At 34.4% G+C, this 17,474-nt stretch overlaps 2 protein-coding genes across 6 annotated transcripts in view; one reads left to right on the plus strand and one right to left on the minus strand.

Moving 5' to 3' along the window:
* Window positions 1-2,275: 2,275 nt before the first annotated feature.
* Window positions 2,276-17,474, plus strand: part of LOC127835106 (uncharacterized) — a 144,821-nt gene continuing 129,622 nt past the window's right edge. The window contains exons 1-3 of one of the 4 annotated variants that reach the window (XM_052361416.1): window positions 2,299-2,411; window positions 2,946-3,753; window positions 5,175-6,180. In XM_052361416.1, coding sequence (XP_052217376.1) covers window positions 2,991-3,753; window positions 5,175-5,593 — 1,182 coding nt within the window. In that variant the 5' untranslated portion in view covers window positions 2,299-2,411; window positions 2,946-2,990 and the 3' untranslated portion in view covers window positions 5,594-6,180. Of the gene's footprint in view, window positions 2,412-2,897; window positions 3,754-5,174; window positions 6,181-17,474 lie in introns of those variants that run through there. The other 3 variants (XM_052361415.1, XM_052361420.1, XM_052361418.1) reach the window with 3 other exon arrangements.
* LOC127835110 (protein MIS12 homolog) overlaps window positions 14,125-17,474 on the minus strand; it is a 162,502-nt gene continuing 159,152 nt past the window's right edge. For both annotated transcript variants that reach the window (XM_052361426.1, XM_052361425.1), the window contains exons 6-7: window positions 17,346-17,451; window positions 14,125-15,287 (exon numbers count right to left, since the gene is read on the minus strand). In XM_052361426.1, the coding sequence (XP_052217386.1) occupies window positions 15,199-15,287; window positions 17,346-17,451 (195 nt within the window). In that variant the 3' untranslated portion in view covers window positions 14,125-15,198. The remainder of the gene's footprint in view (window positions 15,288-17,345; window positions 17,452-17,474) is intronic.

Genomic DNA, 17,474 nt, shown 5'->3' on the forward strand with positions numbered 1-17,474 from the left:
GCGCATTGTTTTGGACCACATGATTAAATATGAGTAACATCATAGAGTATAAGAGAACAAGAACACGAATCTTACAGTATTAAAGCGACACTGGAGTTACCTAATGACGAATACCACTATGAATTATATATTGTTCGCAACTTTAATAAATTTCCTTATCTGTATAAGTGCAATATCAGGTAATCAGATCCAGTTCCACTTGTCACAATATTATAAAGATTGCATGAAACATCCACCAAAAAATTTCAACCTCTGGTTAACAATTTTACACATCAACAAATGTTTCTTTATATGTATACCAAGATTTCTGTATATTCTTTTGGATTTATTGCAATAATATTCACTAGGCGACATTGCAGCAGTGCGAGATACCTGTATTGATAAAATATTTCAAGTGCAAACAAGTCTGTTGTATTTCTACATAATTATACATAAATTTTACTTTCAATCAAAACAGCTCTAGCCAGCTTTAGTTGAAACCTTTTTATTTGAGCTCGATTGCATCAAAAGCCTGAGGCTTCTTGAGACATTCCTGAGTCCGTCTCCTTGGTAGGACCAGTAATAGCTGTCTTTGTGGTCATCTAATGAATGCCCTCACTAAAGTAATTGATCAAGAGACCTCGCAGTGGCTAGACTGACACCATATCCACTAAGCCGCAGCCACTTAAACAGCTTTCAACTCCTGAGGCTGAACACCTACCACAAAAGCATTTTGTTACATTCAGAAATTAATAAGATATCACTGTTTGGCTGAATGCTTTAAAAAAAGAATTATGATCTGTATGTATACAATAATGTCCTGATATGTTTTGATTTATTACATTACATGGTTATCAAATAAGCTTTTGCCCGTAAATTAGAATAATAATAATAATAATAATAATAATAATAATAATAATAATAATAATAATAATAATAATAATAATAATAATAATAATAATAATGATGATGATAATATTGGTGATAATGTTAATAATTATAATAATTATAATAGTATTAGTCATCATTATTATTTTTATAATAATTATAATAATAATCATCATTATTATTATTTGTATAATAATACTACTAATAATAATAATAGTAATTATACTACTTCTACTAATAATAATAATAACAATTATATTTATAGTAATAATAATAATAATGCCTATTCTGATACTATTACTTGTACGTATACATATATTGTACTATTGACTTCATCAAAATAGTATATTACACTTAAAGGGGCCTTTTCACAGATTTTGGCATTTTTTGAAGTTTTTCATTAAATGCTTTATATTGATAAATGTAAACATTGGATCTAAAAAAGCTCCAGTAAAAAATCAAGAATAAAATTGAAAAAAGAAAAAAAGGTAACCCTCAGCAGGGCTCCAACCACTGACCCCTGGAGTCCTGGAGTAAAAAGTCTACCACGTAGACCACTCGGTCATCCTTCTTGATACAATGACATATGTATTATATACTTTATATAAGCAATCGTGGTAGTTTCACAAAATATAACGACACCAACAGAACTCTCCAAATTATTAATTCTTTTCGCGTTGCAACGCTTTATATTTTTCAGGTTTTTAAATCGTCAAAAGATGCATATAATGGCTATTTTAGAGCATGGTAGATGTTCAGTATTACTGTTTCCTCACAAATATCATAACTAAAACGAAAATTTGCGAATCTGAAACAATTTTTTCCAATTTTGTCAATTTACCCAAACGTGAAAAGGCCCCTTTAAAACTGTTTTCATTCGGCCTTTACGTAGCCACTTGGTTATATATGCAAAGCCTAACAGCTTGTGTGTGGAATATATAAATCACTGATTTTTATCTCTGACATATCGACTGACGACAGCGGTGGTGTAACTCTCTACTTATTGAATATTGCATTTAAGACAATACCGAACAAAGATTGTTAGTCTAAACTTCAGTGATAACAGGATGAAATCTATAAAAGTCTTGTAGATTTTATTTTGCATGGCACTTGAAAGTAAGCGTTTTGTTATGCCGCGCATTTCTAGCTTGAACACGTAATATAAACATTATAAAAGAACTAGAGAATTGTAATGTGAAAGCCCGAGCAAGTACATCTTAAATATAAGCAATAATAACTGATACATGAATAAAAATAGACATGAATAAACATACACATAAAAACAGAAGAAAGCTTACCATCACATATTCTTTATAACTTATGTTCGCCATCTTGCACATACAGACTCGAAACGTTTGGCAAAAAACGCTTACTTTAAAGTGATTTTTTTCGCGTCAAATTTTCAAGTCATATATAAAAGTCGTACGTTGCAAGGCAAAGATAGTCTGATGCCAATAGTGTCCATGAGAGCTTCAACATAAATCTACTTAACCAGTTCGGTGCGTATTCTACAACGACAGACGTAGCCATCTAAAATAAAACAGGTAAACACGATTTTTTTAAATACTCAGAATTGCTAAATTGTATGGTTAAGTAGAAATTTGCCATCGGATTTTCTGTGTGACATTGGGGCAATAAGACCCATACTATTGGCATTTAACACACGTGTTCAAATTTTAAGATGAACATTCTGAAATTTTATTTAAATGCATTTACAAATACAAGTGAATATAAAAACAAAGTTTTGTTGAATAAATTAATTTCAAACTACAACAATCTTAATATTACCGCAATTTCCGAGAGTTTCAAGCGTCAGTTTTTTATCCACATGACAGGTGTATGAATTCCAGCTGGTGAAATAGTTTTTTTCTTATTAAATATAAGAATGTCATTGTTTTTCGAAACGAATTGTTAGCGATCGGAAATGAAGGTGAATATGCCCTCCATTTAAATGTCCTTCTATTTTGACAAAATGATATTTTAGATCTTAGTGAACCGCCCCTTTAATCAATTGTTAGCGATCGGAGATAAAGGTGAATATGCCGTTCATTTACATGTCCTTTTATTTCATGACGCAGCTCTTACAACTCATCTGATGAAGGTTACCTTATCACGTTACAAGGATGTGGAATTTAGTTTTATGCGGCATATCAGGAATATTGTTAGGGTTATTGATTTCTATGGAGCGCTCTAAATATTACTCCGATGAAACATTGCTGGAAAGAGTGAACAGAAACGAGTTGTTACTGAAAGGCGCATTGGAAAAATTAACTGAAACCAATGCAAAAGTTGAAAACACTTTTATGAAATTAAAGGAAGTCAATGCTGATGCCGAGATTAAGCTTAATAATGTCATAAACATTATGGAAATAAAGAGACATGAAACTTTGGTGCGAATAAAGGAAGTCAACGCTGATGCCGAGGTTAAGCTTAATAATGCCATTAACAATATGGAAATAAAGAGACAGGACACTTTGGTGCGAATAAAAGAAGTAAACGCTGATGCCGATGCTAAGATTAATAATACCATAAAACTTTTGGAAATGAAAAGACAGGCCACTTTGGAGAGAATACAGGAAGTCACTGCTGATGCCGAAGTTAAGCTTAATAATGCCATACAAAATTTGGAAATAAAGGGACAGGATCTTGAGAAAAAGGTGGAAGCATTCATTCACTCTGTAACAGTTGAAGACAATGCAGCTTATTTCAATTCACTCGTGATCCAAACTGATAATGAACTAAAGGCAAAAACACGATATTTCGATCAAACGGTTGGTGCTTTCATCGAATCTGCTTCACAGAATGAATATCGGGCTGTTACTGATAAGAAATCTGCAGTACTGTTACTTGTTAAAAGGTCCGCCGGTGAATTCGATATTATGAAAGGTAGTGCATTTTGTTATAAAAATACATGCAAACCTTATTATAAATATATCTTTATGAAGACCACATACCATTAAGCTCAGACGACTATGCAAATTGTTGTGTTTTTAAATAACATTGAAAAATCAATAATTATTATCACTAAAATACTATGGTAGCACATATGTGACATGTGTTTTATAAATGTTTTACCACAACTTAAAAGCTTATTTCTAAAATATGCAAATTACTCAGTAAGTAATAGGAAAGACAAATCTTACTCACGAGACGACAAAACTAAATCATAGGAACGTGTTTCCACTGATGAGAACGACTTGAAAAATCACGTAAACGAGGAAACGAACTAGTAATAACAACATAATCCATTGTCAATAAACACGGCACAATCATTTTAACGCATGAAACTATATCACGCGAAATTATGTTAACCGTACTTGCATCCGTCATTTCGAAACATGCATATAACAACATGTATTCTAATTGGCAATTGTGTCTCACGAATAAATTGTTCATAAGAGATGGTTATCTCGTTCAAACCAGTTACTAAGTCGTTTCCACGTTAGCAGGAGTATGTCGTGTCCGATTGTATGTGTACTACAAAGTTCTTGTATTTAACAATAAGTACTATCATATCATTATATAACACATGCATCAGCCTATTTAAATAATGGTTGTTATCAGTTCATGATGTATCCCTTAACTGATATTTGTTTCTGCAAATGGTGATACTATTACATTTCTTTGTAACTCAATTGTCCAAGTTTTAACAATTATCTTATACATTAGCTCGTTCCTAATCAAGATAGCTATACAAAACACAATATTCACGCGGTAGCTGGTAGAGGACACGGGTATTTAACATCCTTGTTCTGATTAATCAATGACACTCAGGTAAGTTAGTAAATGAACCAGCATGTTTGGTTACAACGTTATACGACTGAATGAAATTATATTAACTTCCTGATGCTTAAGTTAATATTGTTCAACAGCTGTCATGTTGGTGCAGGGATAGGCTGGTTTTGTTTCTTATTGTATGCTAGTTCGTCAAGATTGGGTGTTCAGAAATCTGCCATGTGACGCTTCCAACTGACGTATGAAGACGTTCTTACGATTAAGTTATCTTGCGTGAACAATATAATAAGTCTTTGTAATAACCTAAATAAAAACAAGTATATCTCCATTAGCGCCATCGTAAAAAGTATATTGGATTCGGTTTACATATTTGAGGAACTATGGTAGGATTTAATACATATGTGGAAGTCATTGGTCACTCAATAATAAAAAATATAAATACTGAATACATGTATACGTACCAGGAAACATTAATTCAATGCAATACATACAATCAATACAATGAAACCTGAATATTCACGAATGAGTGCAAAAGAAAATGATGCCATATGTATGTTTGTCATATATTTCAGCACATGCACCGCTCATTAATTTTCAAGCTGTACTTGATTTGAGTGACGATAGCCATTATTCAACCAACGACGCTTTCGAGTTCAAAAACGTTTTGGCCAACGCTGGTGGAGGCTATAATCCTGCAACTGGACTCTTCACGGCTCCTGTAGCTGGAGTGTACATCTTCACTGTGCAACATTGTCCATACTATCACGGCGATGCCGGGTTTGAAATCGTTCAGGAAGGCAGGGCGTTAAAGAGATCAATTCACAAAAGCTGGGGCAAGTTCACAATTTGTGTCAACATGCAGATTGTCTCTAAGGTTGCCGAGGGAGATAGAGTCTGGGTGCGATCAACATATTATGACAGTATTAAATATCCGGATGACATTCGTTGGCACAGCTTTTCTGGTCTGTTAATTCATTCAATGGAGAAGTGATCATAGTTGAATAACACTATTATGGTAAATTATTGTCCGTTCGAAATGCACACAGTCAAAAACAATAGTACATCGCTCATAGACAATCGAAACCCTCATTACACTTATTAGCCAAACATGGCACATTGTAGTAAGGAAAATTTTGACTATCGATGGATGAAAAGTCATATATTTCAAGGTGTGACTCGATTGCATATTAAAACAAGAAATAAACGACATCAATCGTTTTTACTAAAATATATATCCCTTAAAACCAGATTGACTTTTTAAATTTATAAACTGTTATACGCGAACACATGACCAATCCATTGTCATCTATCATCAGTGGCAACTAAATGGTCGGGATGACAAAAGTTAATTTAACTAAACCCGACATTTGAGTGTGTAGTAATGTAAAAGTGGTTTTCGTTAGAGAATATGCTAATGATGAAGAATCCAAATGATGCCGGGTTGGCATCTTTGGGGTTACAAGAAATTCAAGATGTCGTCAAAGACGGCGGCCATTTTCGGTCAGATTTGTTTCAACATATACATATGCATTATTTTATATAATATAAATGGTGGCAATATATGTTATGTCCAGCTTCCGCGGTGTTGGCATTTTTCTTACAAAGAAACTTGATTACAAAGTACATGATGTTTATTATTATGACAAAGGTAACCTTATTCTGATTGATCTAACATCTTGGAGAAACCAGAGTAACCATTATTACTATATACGGACCAAACACGGATAGCCCGTAATTTTATAACAATATTTTCCAGAGAATTGACATGATTGGCAATGATTCTTTCCTGATTTATGTGGATATTAATTAAGTTTTAGAGCCTACTCTCGAATATGATAATCATAAAACTGTAAATAAAAAAATGCAAGACAAACGGTTTTATATCATATCGAAAAACGGAATCTGTCGGATCCATTGATAGTTACTTATCCAGTTCTGAAACGTTATATATGGAGACGAGTAAGCCCTTTACAGAAAGCTATGCTTGATTTTTTCATTTCATCACCATATTGATTACCAGCAGTCCTTGGTTTAAACAATCTGCCTAGCTTCCAATATGACCACTCAATTGTTATAATGTCGCTACAATTTACTAACTTTAAACATGGCAAAGGTCTCTGGAAGCATAATAATAGTCTTTTAGGTGACATCGACTACTTAAACTCTATATATACAAATTAAAGTAGTAACACATCAATACATTGGCGCCGTTTATAATTTTGATAGCATGTCTAAAATTAAAGATGAAGACATACAATGTGTTATTGATGATAATTTCTTTTTCGATTCTCTACTTATGGAAATTCGAGGCAACGCAATATCTTACAGTTCCAATAAAAAGAAATCTACAAACAATCGTGAACAGCAACTTAAGCTCGAAATTGAACAACTAGAAACAACGTTCACAGATGATCATGTTCAATATATCAATAGTTTAAAAGGTGTACTTAAAAGCATAAATTATGAAAAATTAAAAGGGTATTTTACACGGTCTATAGCAGAATGGGTTTAGAATGGCGAAAAACCCTCGACATTTTTGGTAACCGGTATATTAAGTACAATTTAACGTCTAAACCTATGACCAATTTAATTAATGAAAATGGAATTACAATAGATAAACAGGCTGACATTTTAAAAGAAACCGCCTTATTAAATTAAAAAAAACTTTACCAATCTCAAAATCTAAATGTTAACGATGATGATTTAATAGTAATGTCAACAACATAGACATACCAAAACGTCCAAGTACACAGTTGTATAGTATAGAAGGGAAAATAACATTCAAAGAGAGTTCTATTGTTTAAAAAATAAAGGCAAATAAAAGCCCAGGTTCATCGGGTTTTAGAAATGACTTTTTTTAACATTTTGGCCAAAACTTGGCACCTTTGTTTGCAGCGCTCTGAACCACGCATTTGCAGAATTGGTGGCCAATAACGTTACTTAATACTGTATATTAAATCGGTTCGGAATGAATTGTAAACAAATTGAAGGTTTATATAGATAATAAGCAATGACCAAACTGGTTTTATTAAGGGTAGATTCATAGGAGATAACACTAGACTCATTAACGACATACTTAACTACACCTATGAAAATGATATCCCGGGCTTGCTGTTGCTTATAGATTATGAAAAGGCCTTCAATTCTTTGTCATGGGCATTCGTAAAACGGACGCTATCGTGGTTTAATTTCGGTCTTGACATAATAAAATAGTTAAATGTATAGTATAAAAACGGAGTTTCGGCGGTAACGCAATATTGGTTTTTATTAGATTGTTTTCCTTTAAAACGTGGTTGCAGACACGGCGATCTGCTCAGTTGCTATACTTTTATACTTTGTTCTGAAATATTGTCAATTAAATTAAGGTCAAACCCTAACGTTAAGAGAATAAAAATTAATGACATAGAATACAATTGTCTGAATTTGCCGAAGAGACTTCTATACTCCTGGATGGTTTTGCAGCTTCTCTACATGAAACTTAACATGTACTGTCACATTTCACACAGTGCTCTGGGTTAAAAATTAATTTTGACAAAACAAAAGTAGTCTGGATAGGTACAAATAAGTTTAGCCACGGACTCTAGATGACAATATACGCTCCGTGGTTTAGCTCAGAAAGCATTAAAACAAGATGGAAATAAAATTGGAACCAACAAACCTTTGACATGCTTTGCTTAACATTTCATATTGATCTTAAAAAATATAGAACCAAAATATGTTAACTAAAAAGTCAAAATAAAAGCCTTATTAAACAAGAGATGTGTTCGTCAGAAACACAATGCCCCCTACTACGCCGCTTTAAAATATTTTTTTACCGAAGGATGACCTTGATATTGAACTTCCACAACTCAAAATGTGCAGCTTCATGAGATACACATGCATGCCAAATATCAAGTTGCTATCTTCAATATTGGAAAAGTTATGGCCAACGTTAACGTGTTTTTTGACGGACGGACAGACTGACATACTGAATGACGGACAGTTCAACTGCTATATGCCACCCTACCGGGGCATAAAAACTGGTCTAGAAGGATTTTAACTCTCTGATAAGAAGAATTTAAGTAATTAAAACTTTAGCATTACCAATATTAAATCATCTCTTCGTTAACTTGCCTAATCCATCACTTAATTTGCTGGCCGAAATAAATGAACTATTTTTCAATTTTGTTTGGAATGGTAAAGCAAGAATTTCCAAAAATATTGTCATTAAAGATTATACCAAAGGAGATTTAAAGATGATAGATATGTTTTCTTTTGTTAGCTCTTTTAAGTGTTCGTGGATCCGTAGAATTGTCGAGAGTAATGTAAAATGGATAAATATTGCCACCTCCTCTTTCGGCTCGAACATACATCATTATAAGAAATCATGACTTAATCAAATAATCAACCAACAATTTAGATGTACGAGTGGCATATGCTCTGCTTTTAAGATACATTTCTAGATCATCAAATGTCTGCAAATTTGTCTTAGTTAAGACCTTGCGCAACCATTGCTCTGTCACTATTCGTAATGAACGTATATATGTTCTGTGGATATTTACCCTTTTAGGATTGGGGATTCCAGCAAATGTTGACTCAAGCAGTTGGTCCAACCCACAAGTTGTCATTAGCTTTCCCACTGACCACGCAAGTAATCTTTACACACGTTTCACTCATTAAATGGAAGTTACTTGTGTAAACTGTTATTTATTGTATTAGGAACATAATTAAAAATAATTTATTTATTTGCGCATTCCATGCTAACCCGATGTAAATCAAACGGGTGTAAATCATTTGTGCTTCATGAATATGTGAACATGATGTTCACACCTTGTGTATTATGCAGTACTTTGTATTATAATTATTGTTTCTTAGTTTCATTTTCTGTAATCTCTTCTTGTTTAGGTAAGATAATACATTTAAGGACCTTTAGTGGATAGTATTGAATAATATTCACAAAATACAATTCAGAAATACAATTATTTCAGTTTGCATAGCATAAACATTCAATTCAATGTAGTGAACGGATTTTCAACTGCAATTATTTGCATAAGCGGCCATATTTGCAGCCATCTTGCTTATAATCTGAAATTTGATTTCAATTGATTAACTTTCAAAACATTAACCACCATGAGATTATTCTATTTTAGGCTGAAAAGATCCAGAATAATGGATAATGTCATGATTGTATCAACATATGCGTTTTAACTTAAAATGCTGAAAACGGCGGCAATCTTGGACGACATTTTGGATTTCTCAAAAATCTCAAAGATACCAGCCCGGCATCATTTGGATTCTTCAATCAGTAACATGTTCCCTTACAAAAAACACATAAACATTTAACTATAAACCACAATGTTGGGTATATGTCATTTTCTGCCGTACTATCAGGAGATTCTCAACTATACACCACAATGTTGGGTATATGTCATTTTCTGCCGTACTATACACCACAATGTTGGGTATATGTCATTTTCTGCCATACTATACACCACAATGTTGGCTATATGTCCTTTTCTGCCGTACTATACACCACAATGTTGGCTATATGTCCTTTTCTGCCGTACTATACACCACAATGTTGGGTATATGTCATTTTCTGCCGTACTATCAGGAGATTCTCAAGAAGAATGATATATCTCATATTTGGCATAAACAAAACCCAGACGCATACACAGTCACTTGGCACTGCAAAACATAAACACCGCCTTTATCACACTTTGACTATTTTTATTATCAAATAATTGATTTCATTATTTTTCTGACTATTCACTTATCCAGAGACCAATACAAACAATGTATAGGTCCCTGACTTATCAATAACAACAGTTTAGTTACATCAAAACGTCCATGTTTTTTTTCATAATCAACCATCAAGATGCTTGAGACCGACTAACAGATCATTATTAAACAAAAGATGGTAGAAGTTACATCATCAATTATAAACTGTTACCTCAATACATAATTTAAAATTATAAAAAGCTGAATCAGAAGCAAAACTATAAAATTCTCCATAAAGGAAAAACGAAACAATGATAACAAGGAACAAAATGGTCACAAAACCAGGTTTTCAATTTGAAAAAAAAGTCTCAAAATGTGCATTGTTACCACCCCTTGCGTAAGATTCAATCTATTTTAACTTGTGGCAACCTTGATTTTAATACGGAAAGAAAAGTCTGATATAGGGAGACCAACTCAACAATGTGCATTGTTACTGATTGTTCAAAGTTACCCCACTTATTTAAAAATCAATCTACTTTTAGTCTTGGCGACCTTTACCATGGAGATATTAACGTAATTCTTTCGCGCGACACACTGTCCAATAATGGTGAACAAATGTGCCAAATGATTTTAAAATCTCACAATGAATGACATAGTTATGGCCCGGACAAGCTCATTTATGGCCATTTTTGACCTTTGAACTCAAAGTGTGAACTTGACCTTGGAGATATCAACGTAATTCTTTTGCGTGACACACCGTCTAATGATGGTGAACAAATGTGCCAAATGATTCTAATATCTCACAATGAACAACAAAGTTATGGCCCGGACAAGCTTGTTCCACCCGCCTGCCAGCCCACCAGCCTGCCGACACTCGTCAATCTAATAACCAGTTTTTTCCTTCGGAAAACCTGGTTAAAAATTTAAATACACTTACAAACAAACAAATATAATTGGAGACAACCCTGAGCGTAACACCTAACAACACAACTGTATTTCTTGAATTTAACAAGGCTAAACTTAACACAAACTTGAAAACCATACTGAGAAAAAATCAAAGTGATACTTATTTGATCATTACAGAATTTAAGTGGTTTAAAAAAAACACTTACTACGTTGCCTACCTGGAAAAAGAAAACAAGAGGGCCTGAAAGCCCCAAAGTCGCTCACCTGAGAAAACAAGATATTATTGGGACAAATCTTCTAACAAAGTTTTACGAAGATCGGAAAATAAATGTGGCCTCTAGAGTGTTAACAAGGTTTTACTATAGCCATAAAAGGAAAAATGCCCCGCCTCCTGGCAGCCATGTTTTTCAACCAACCGGCATCATTTTTTTAACTCATCCAAGATATTATCGGGATGAATCTTCTGACCAAGTTTCATGAAGATCGGACAGTAAATGTAGCCTCTAGAGTGTTAACAAGATTTTACTATAGCCATATAAGGAAACATGCCCCGCCCCTTGGAAGCCATTTTTTTTCAAGCAAACATAATTATTTTCGAACTCATCCGAGATATTATTGAGACCAATCTTCTGACCAAATTTCATGAAGATTGGACATTAAATGTGGCCTCTAGAGTGTTAACAAGGTTTTACTATAGCCATATATAGCCATATAAGGAAAAATGCCCTGCCCCTGGTGGCCATGTTTTTAAAGCAACCAAAACCACTTTCAAACTCATCCAAGATATCATTGGGACAAATCTTCTGACCAAGTTTCATGATGATCGGAAAATAAATGTGACCTCTAGAGTGTTAACAAGGTTTTACTATAGCCATATTAGGAAAATAGCCCCGCCCCTGTGGTGGTCATGTTTTTCAACCAACCGGCATCATTTTTAAACTCGTCCAAGATATTATTGGGATGAATCTTCTGACCGAGTTTCATGAAGTTTGGACTATAAATGTGGCCTCTAGAGTGTTAACATGATTTTACTATAGCCTTATAAAGCCATATAAGGAAAAATTCCCCGCCCCTTGGCGGCCATGTTATTCAAGCAAACGTAACCATTTTCAAACTCATCCAAGATATCATTAAGACAAATCTTCTGACCAAATTTCATCAAGATTGGACAATAAATGTGGCCTCTAGAGTGTTAACAAGGTTTTACTATAGCCACATAAGGAAAAATGCCCCGCCCCCTGGCGGCCATGTTTTTCAACCAACCGGCATCATTTTCAAACTCGTCCAAGATATTATAGGGATGAATCTTCTGACCAAGTTTCATTAAGATTGGACAATAAATGTGGCCTCTAGAGTGTTAACAAGATTTTACTATAGCCATATATAGCCATTTAAGGATAAATGCCCTGCCCCTTGGCAGCCATGTTTTTCAAGCAAAGGTTACCATTTTTAAACTCATCAAAGATATCAGTGGGACAAATCTTCTGAGCAAGTTTCATGAAGATCGGAAAATAAATGTGGCCTCTAGAGTGTTAACAAGATTTTACTATAGCCATATAAGGAAAAATGCCCCGCCCCTTGGCAGCCATGTTTTTCAAGCAAACATAACCATTTTTGAACTCATCCAAGATATCATTAAAACCAATCTTCTGACCAAATTTCATGAAGATTGGACAATTAATGTGGTCTCTAGAAAGTGAACAAGGCAAATGTTGACGTCGCACAACGGACAACGCACGACAGACAAAAGGTGATCACAAAAGCTCACCATGAGCACGTTGTGCTCAGGTGAGCTAAAAAGCATTAGCTAAAACGAATAATATAATACTAGTACATAAAATTTAATAAACAAAAGGGTCATAATGGCCCTGAATCGCTCACCTGAATAACCTTGCTACATCAACTTAAATTCTATCAGACTATGGCTAGCTATATCATGAAGTACAAATGGGCCAAATTTCAGGACCATAGCTAAAAAAAAGATGGCCCTAGATCGCTCATCTGAAGAAAACTGGTATAATACATGAACAGGAGCTCCTACAAGCTCTTTATAATATTATGTACATTTTGATTCAAGATGGCTCATAGACAAATGAAACCTGATCACATCATATCAATTGTATGGTTATACTTGAATTGACATTCTAGAGCACAAACAGATATGACCTCTTGACTGTGTTTTGACCCAAGTTGTTGCGTGTGCAATCCAAATTTAGATGAAAGACAGACAAAACCATAGATGTGATAGCTAGTCAAGCTTGGCCAGTAAATGTTAAAAGACAACCAATGGTGTAATAATATACACAGATGGATGGACATTTGCAAACAAGTAAGCTTTTTAGTGTAAATGTGAATCAATTAAATGTCAGGATATTGGCTGGAATAGCCATATATATTTTTGTAGTAATCTTGATAGCAGTGGTCAATAAATACAATGTATTGGCTCAGTAATTTCATTAAGATCAGATGAAAACTATGACCTCTATTGTCTACACAAGGTTTTTGTATGATTTGACCTAGTGACCTAGTTTCTGACCCCAGATGACCCAAATACAATCCCAATCTAGATTTTATCAAGATAAACATTCTGACAAAAATTCATAAAGATCTGATGGAAACTGTGACCTCTATTGTCTACACAAGGTTTTTCTATGATTTGACCTAGTGACCTAGTTTTTGACCCCAGATGACCCAAATACAATCCCAACCCAGATTTCATCAAGATTAACATTCTGGCCAGATTTTTATTAAGATTGGATGAAAACTGTGACCTCTACTGTCTACACAAACAAATTGCTGACGGACGCATGCATGCACGCACGACAGACATCACACGATCACATAAGCTCACCGTGTCACTTCGTGACAGGTGAGCTAAAAATTAATGCAATAATGATAAATGAACAAAAATATAGAAAATCTTGAATCACTTTATTGAAAACTATACAGACAAGATGATCATATTGAGAAAAATAACACGAAGAAAAATTCATCTATAGTTTCAAAACAGTTGCTTTGAAAAATAGTAAACACCCAGGGCCACATGGATTATAAACCGAATTCTATAAATATTCTTGATTGGTTTAAAGCATTTTCTTATAAACTCTTTAAATTATTCACTTGATAACAGGTGGCTAAACCAACTTCAAAACAAAGTCTTATTACATTGCTACAAAAAAATTGTACACAATCACCATTCACGAATTCAACATAATCAAGAATTCAACGCCACAGTATGTGTTTTGTCTTACTAATTATTTTCTAAAATTCTAATAAATCATTGTAAATTTCAGTTTAAATTGTTTCTGTAGTCAACTAAATATGGAAAACTAGTTTCATTTGAATAAATAATTATCAAATCATTGGAATAAATAATTATCAAAAGCACCTCATATGTTCATATAACAGTATCAGCATCAACATATTCCGATCTTAAAAGCACAGTGTCATATGTCCACATAGCAGACTCTGATATTAACAGAACAGAGTCAGATGTTCACACAAAAGTCTGTGATGTTCACAGAACAGTGTCAGATATTCACAGAACAGTGTCAGATGTTCACACAAAAGTCTGATGTTTACAGAACAGTGTTAGATGTTCACACAAAAGTCTCTGATGTTAACAGAAAAGCATATTTTTAAGTTCACAGAACAGTGTAAGATGTTCACACAAAAGTCTCTGATATTAACAGAACAGAGTCAGATGTTCACACAAAAGTCTGTGATGTTCATAGAACAGTGTCAGATGTTCACAGAACAGTGTCAGATGTTCACACAAAGTCTGATATTTACAGAACAGTGTCAGATGTTCACACAAAAGTCTGTGATATTTACAGAACAGTGTCAGATGTTCACAGAAAAGTATGTGATGTTCACAGAACAGTGTCAGATATTCACACAAAAGTATGTGATATTCACAGAAAAGTCTCAGATATTCAAAGAACAGCTTCAAATGTTCACAGAACAGTCTCTCATATTCACAGCACTGAGTCAGATGTTCACAGAACATTTCTCCACCAACTCCGCCAATGTCTGTAGAGATTTCATCTGCTGACTGCACTGGACACTCTCCTGTGAGACTGGAACAGAAACACACATTCAATACATTAAACAAGTCCACAATTCTCAAGCCTAAAGCCGTTAATTTCATCCCTACATTATGCATTGTAGGTCAGTTTCTTAAGGACATTTAGTAAATTCCGCAATAGAAATTGTCAGTGATTGTAAGTCTCTGTAAAGTCTCTTGCTTTAAGTCCATACATTTAATAAAACATAGTAAAACAAGGGACAAAATTGTCACAAAACCAGGTTTTCATTGTGAAAAAAATCTGATAAAGGGAGAAAACTCAAACTGAACTTTTGAAATGAACAAACAAAATTAACCCCCTTTGTAAGTTTGTTTTTAAAAAAAATCTATTTTTAGTCGTGGCGACCTTGACATTGGAGATATTGACGTGATTCTTTCGTGCGACACACCGTCCCATGATGGTGAACAAATGTGCCAAATGATTTTAAAATCTCACAATGAATGACATAGTAATGGCCAGGACAAGCTCATTTATGGCCATTTTTGACCTTTGAACTCAAAGTGTGACCTTGACCTTGGAGATATCGACGTAATTATTTCGCGCGACACACCGTCCAATGATGGTGAACAAATGTGCCAAATGATTTTAAAATCTGACAATGAACGACATAGTTATGGCCCGGACAAGCTTGTTCCGCCCGCCCGCCAGCCAGCCAGCCCGCCCGCATTCGCCAATCTAATAACCAGTTTTTTCCTTCGGAAAACCTGGTTAAAAAAAGAAACTGTTAAAGTTGGAATATCAGTAAAATCTGAGAAGCAATTCTGTTATTACAGAACTGTCATAAGTTATCAATCTTCTAATAAAGATGTGCCAAATTTCAGCTTTTTATGTTTTGTAACTACCAGTTCAACGATGAAAACAGATAAAGTAATACACTAAACGCATAAAATTATCCAACAGTAAATTTATTTCTATATAATCCGTGTAAAGCCCATGCACAGAAAAGTACATGTTGGTGTGTGTCATATGAATTGAATGTTTCTGACAGTCCAAATGCCTGTAGACATTAAGCAGTACAATAGAACAGTTAATTTCAACAAGAGCACCGCATAACGGGTGCCACACTCGGCTGCAAAAGCTTGTCAGATTTTTTTATTTTTTTGAAGAGGTCACAGCGACCTTTGACCTAGTGGCGTGTAGAACTCATCAAGGTGCATCTACATATGAAGTTTCAAAGTTGTAGGTGGAAGCACTGTGATGGTAGAGGCAAAGTTAAAGTTTTATATAAGAGGTCACAGTGACCTTGACCTTTGACCTTGTGACCCCAAAATGGGTGTGGCATGTAGAAGTCATCAAGGTGCATGTACATATGAAGTTTCAAAGTTGTAGGTGGAAGCACTATGATGTTAGAGGCAAAGTTAAAGTTTTATATTAGAGGTCACAGTGACCTTGACCTTTGACCTAGTTAACCAAAAATGGGTATGGCGTGTAGAACTCATCAAGGTGCATGTACATATGAAGTTTCAAAGTTGTAGGTGGAAGCACTGTGATGTTAGAGGAAAAGTTAAAGTTTTATATTAGAGGATACAGTGACCTTGACCTTTGACCTAGTGACCCAAAAATGGGTGTGGCATGTAGAAGTCATCAAGGTGCATGTACATATGTAGTTTTAAAGTTGTAGGTGAAAGCACTATGATGTTAGAGGCAAAGTTAAAGTTTTATATTAGAGGTCACAGCGACCTTGACCTTTGACCTAGTGACCCAAAAATGGGTGTGGCGTGTAGAACTCATCAAGGTGCATGTACATATGAAGTTTCAAAGTTGTCGGTGGAAGCACTTTAATTTTAGAGCCAATGTAAAGGTTTTAGCATGACGCCCGGACGGCTGACAACGAGGAGGCTATGACAATACCTCAGGTTTTCTCGGAAAACAGCCGAGCTAAAAATCCAGTTCCTAAGGACCTTCTTTTTTTGACACTAAATTTAGTATTAGTATTTCAACTTTTAAACAACAGTCTGCTAGATATTTAATACAAAACAAAATGATCAAATTTTAAGAAATCTATCAAAATATTTGTTTTTTCAAATGCTTGTTTGTTTTGTTACTGACTTGTGACATAAACTTTATCCATGCTGGTGACAGTTTTATCCAGCTGTTCTTGCAATGACTCAATCTCTTGCAATCTGTCTTGCAGTACACTGTTTGCATACTTCACCTGAAGAATATACAAGGTGTGTT

Source organism: Dreissena polymorpha, chromosome 6 (genome assembly GCF_020536995.1).
Source record: "Dreissena polymorpha isolate Duluth1 chromosome 6, UMN_Dpol_1.0, whole genome shotgun sequence".
Taxonomy (NCBI): Eukaryota; Metazoa; Mollusca; class Bivalvia; order Myida; family Dreissenidae; genus Dreissena; species Dreissena polymorpha.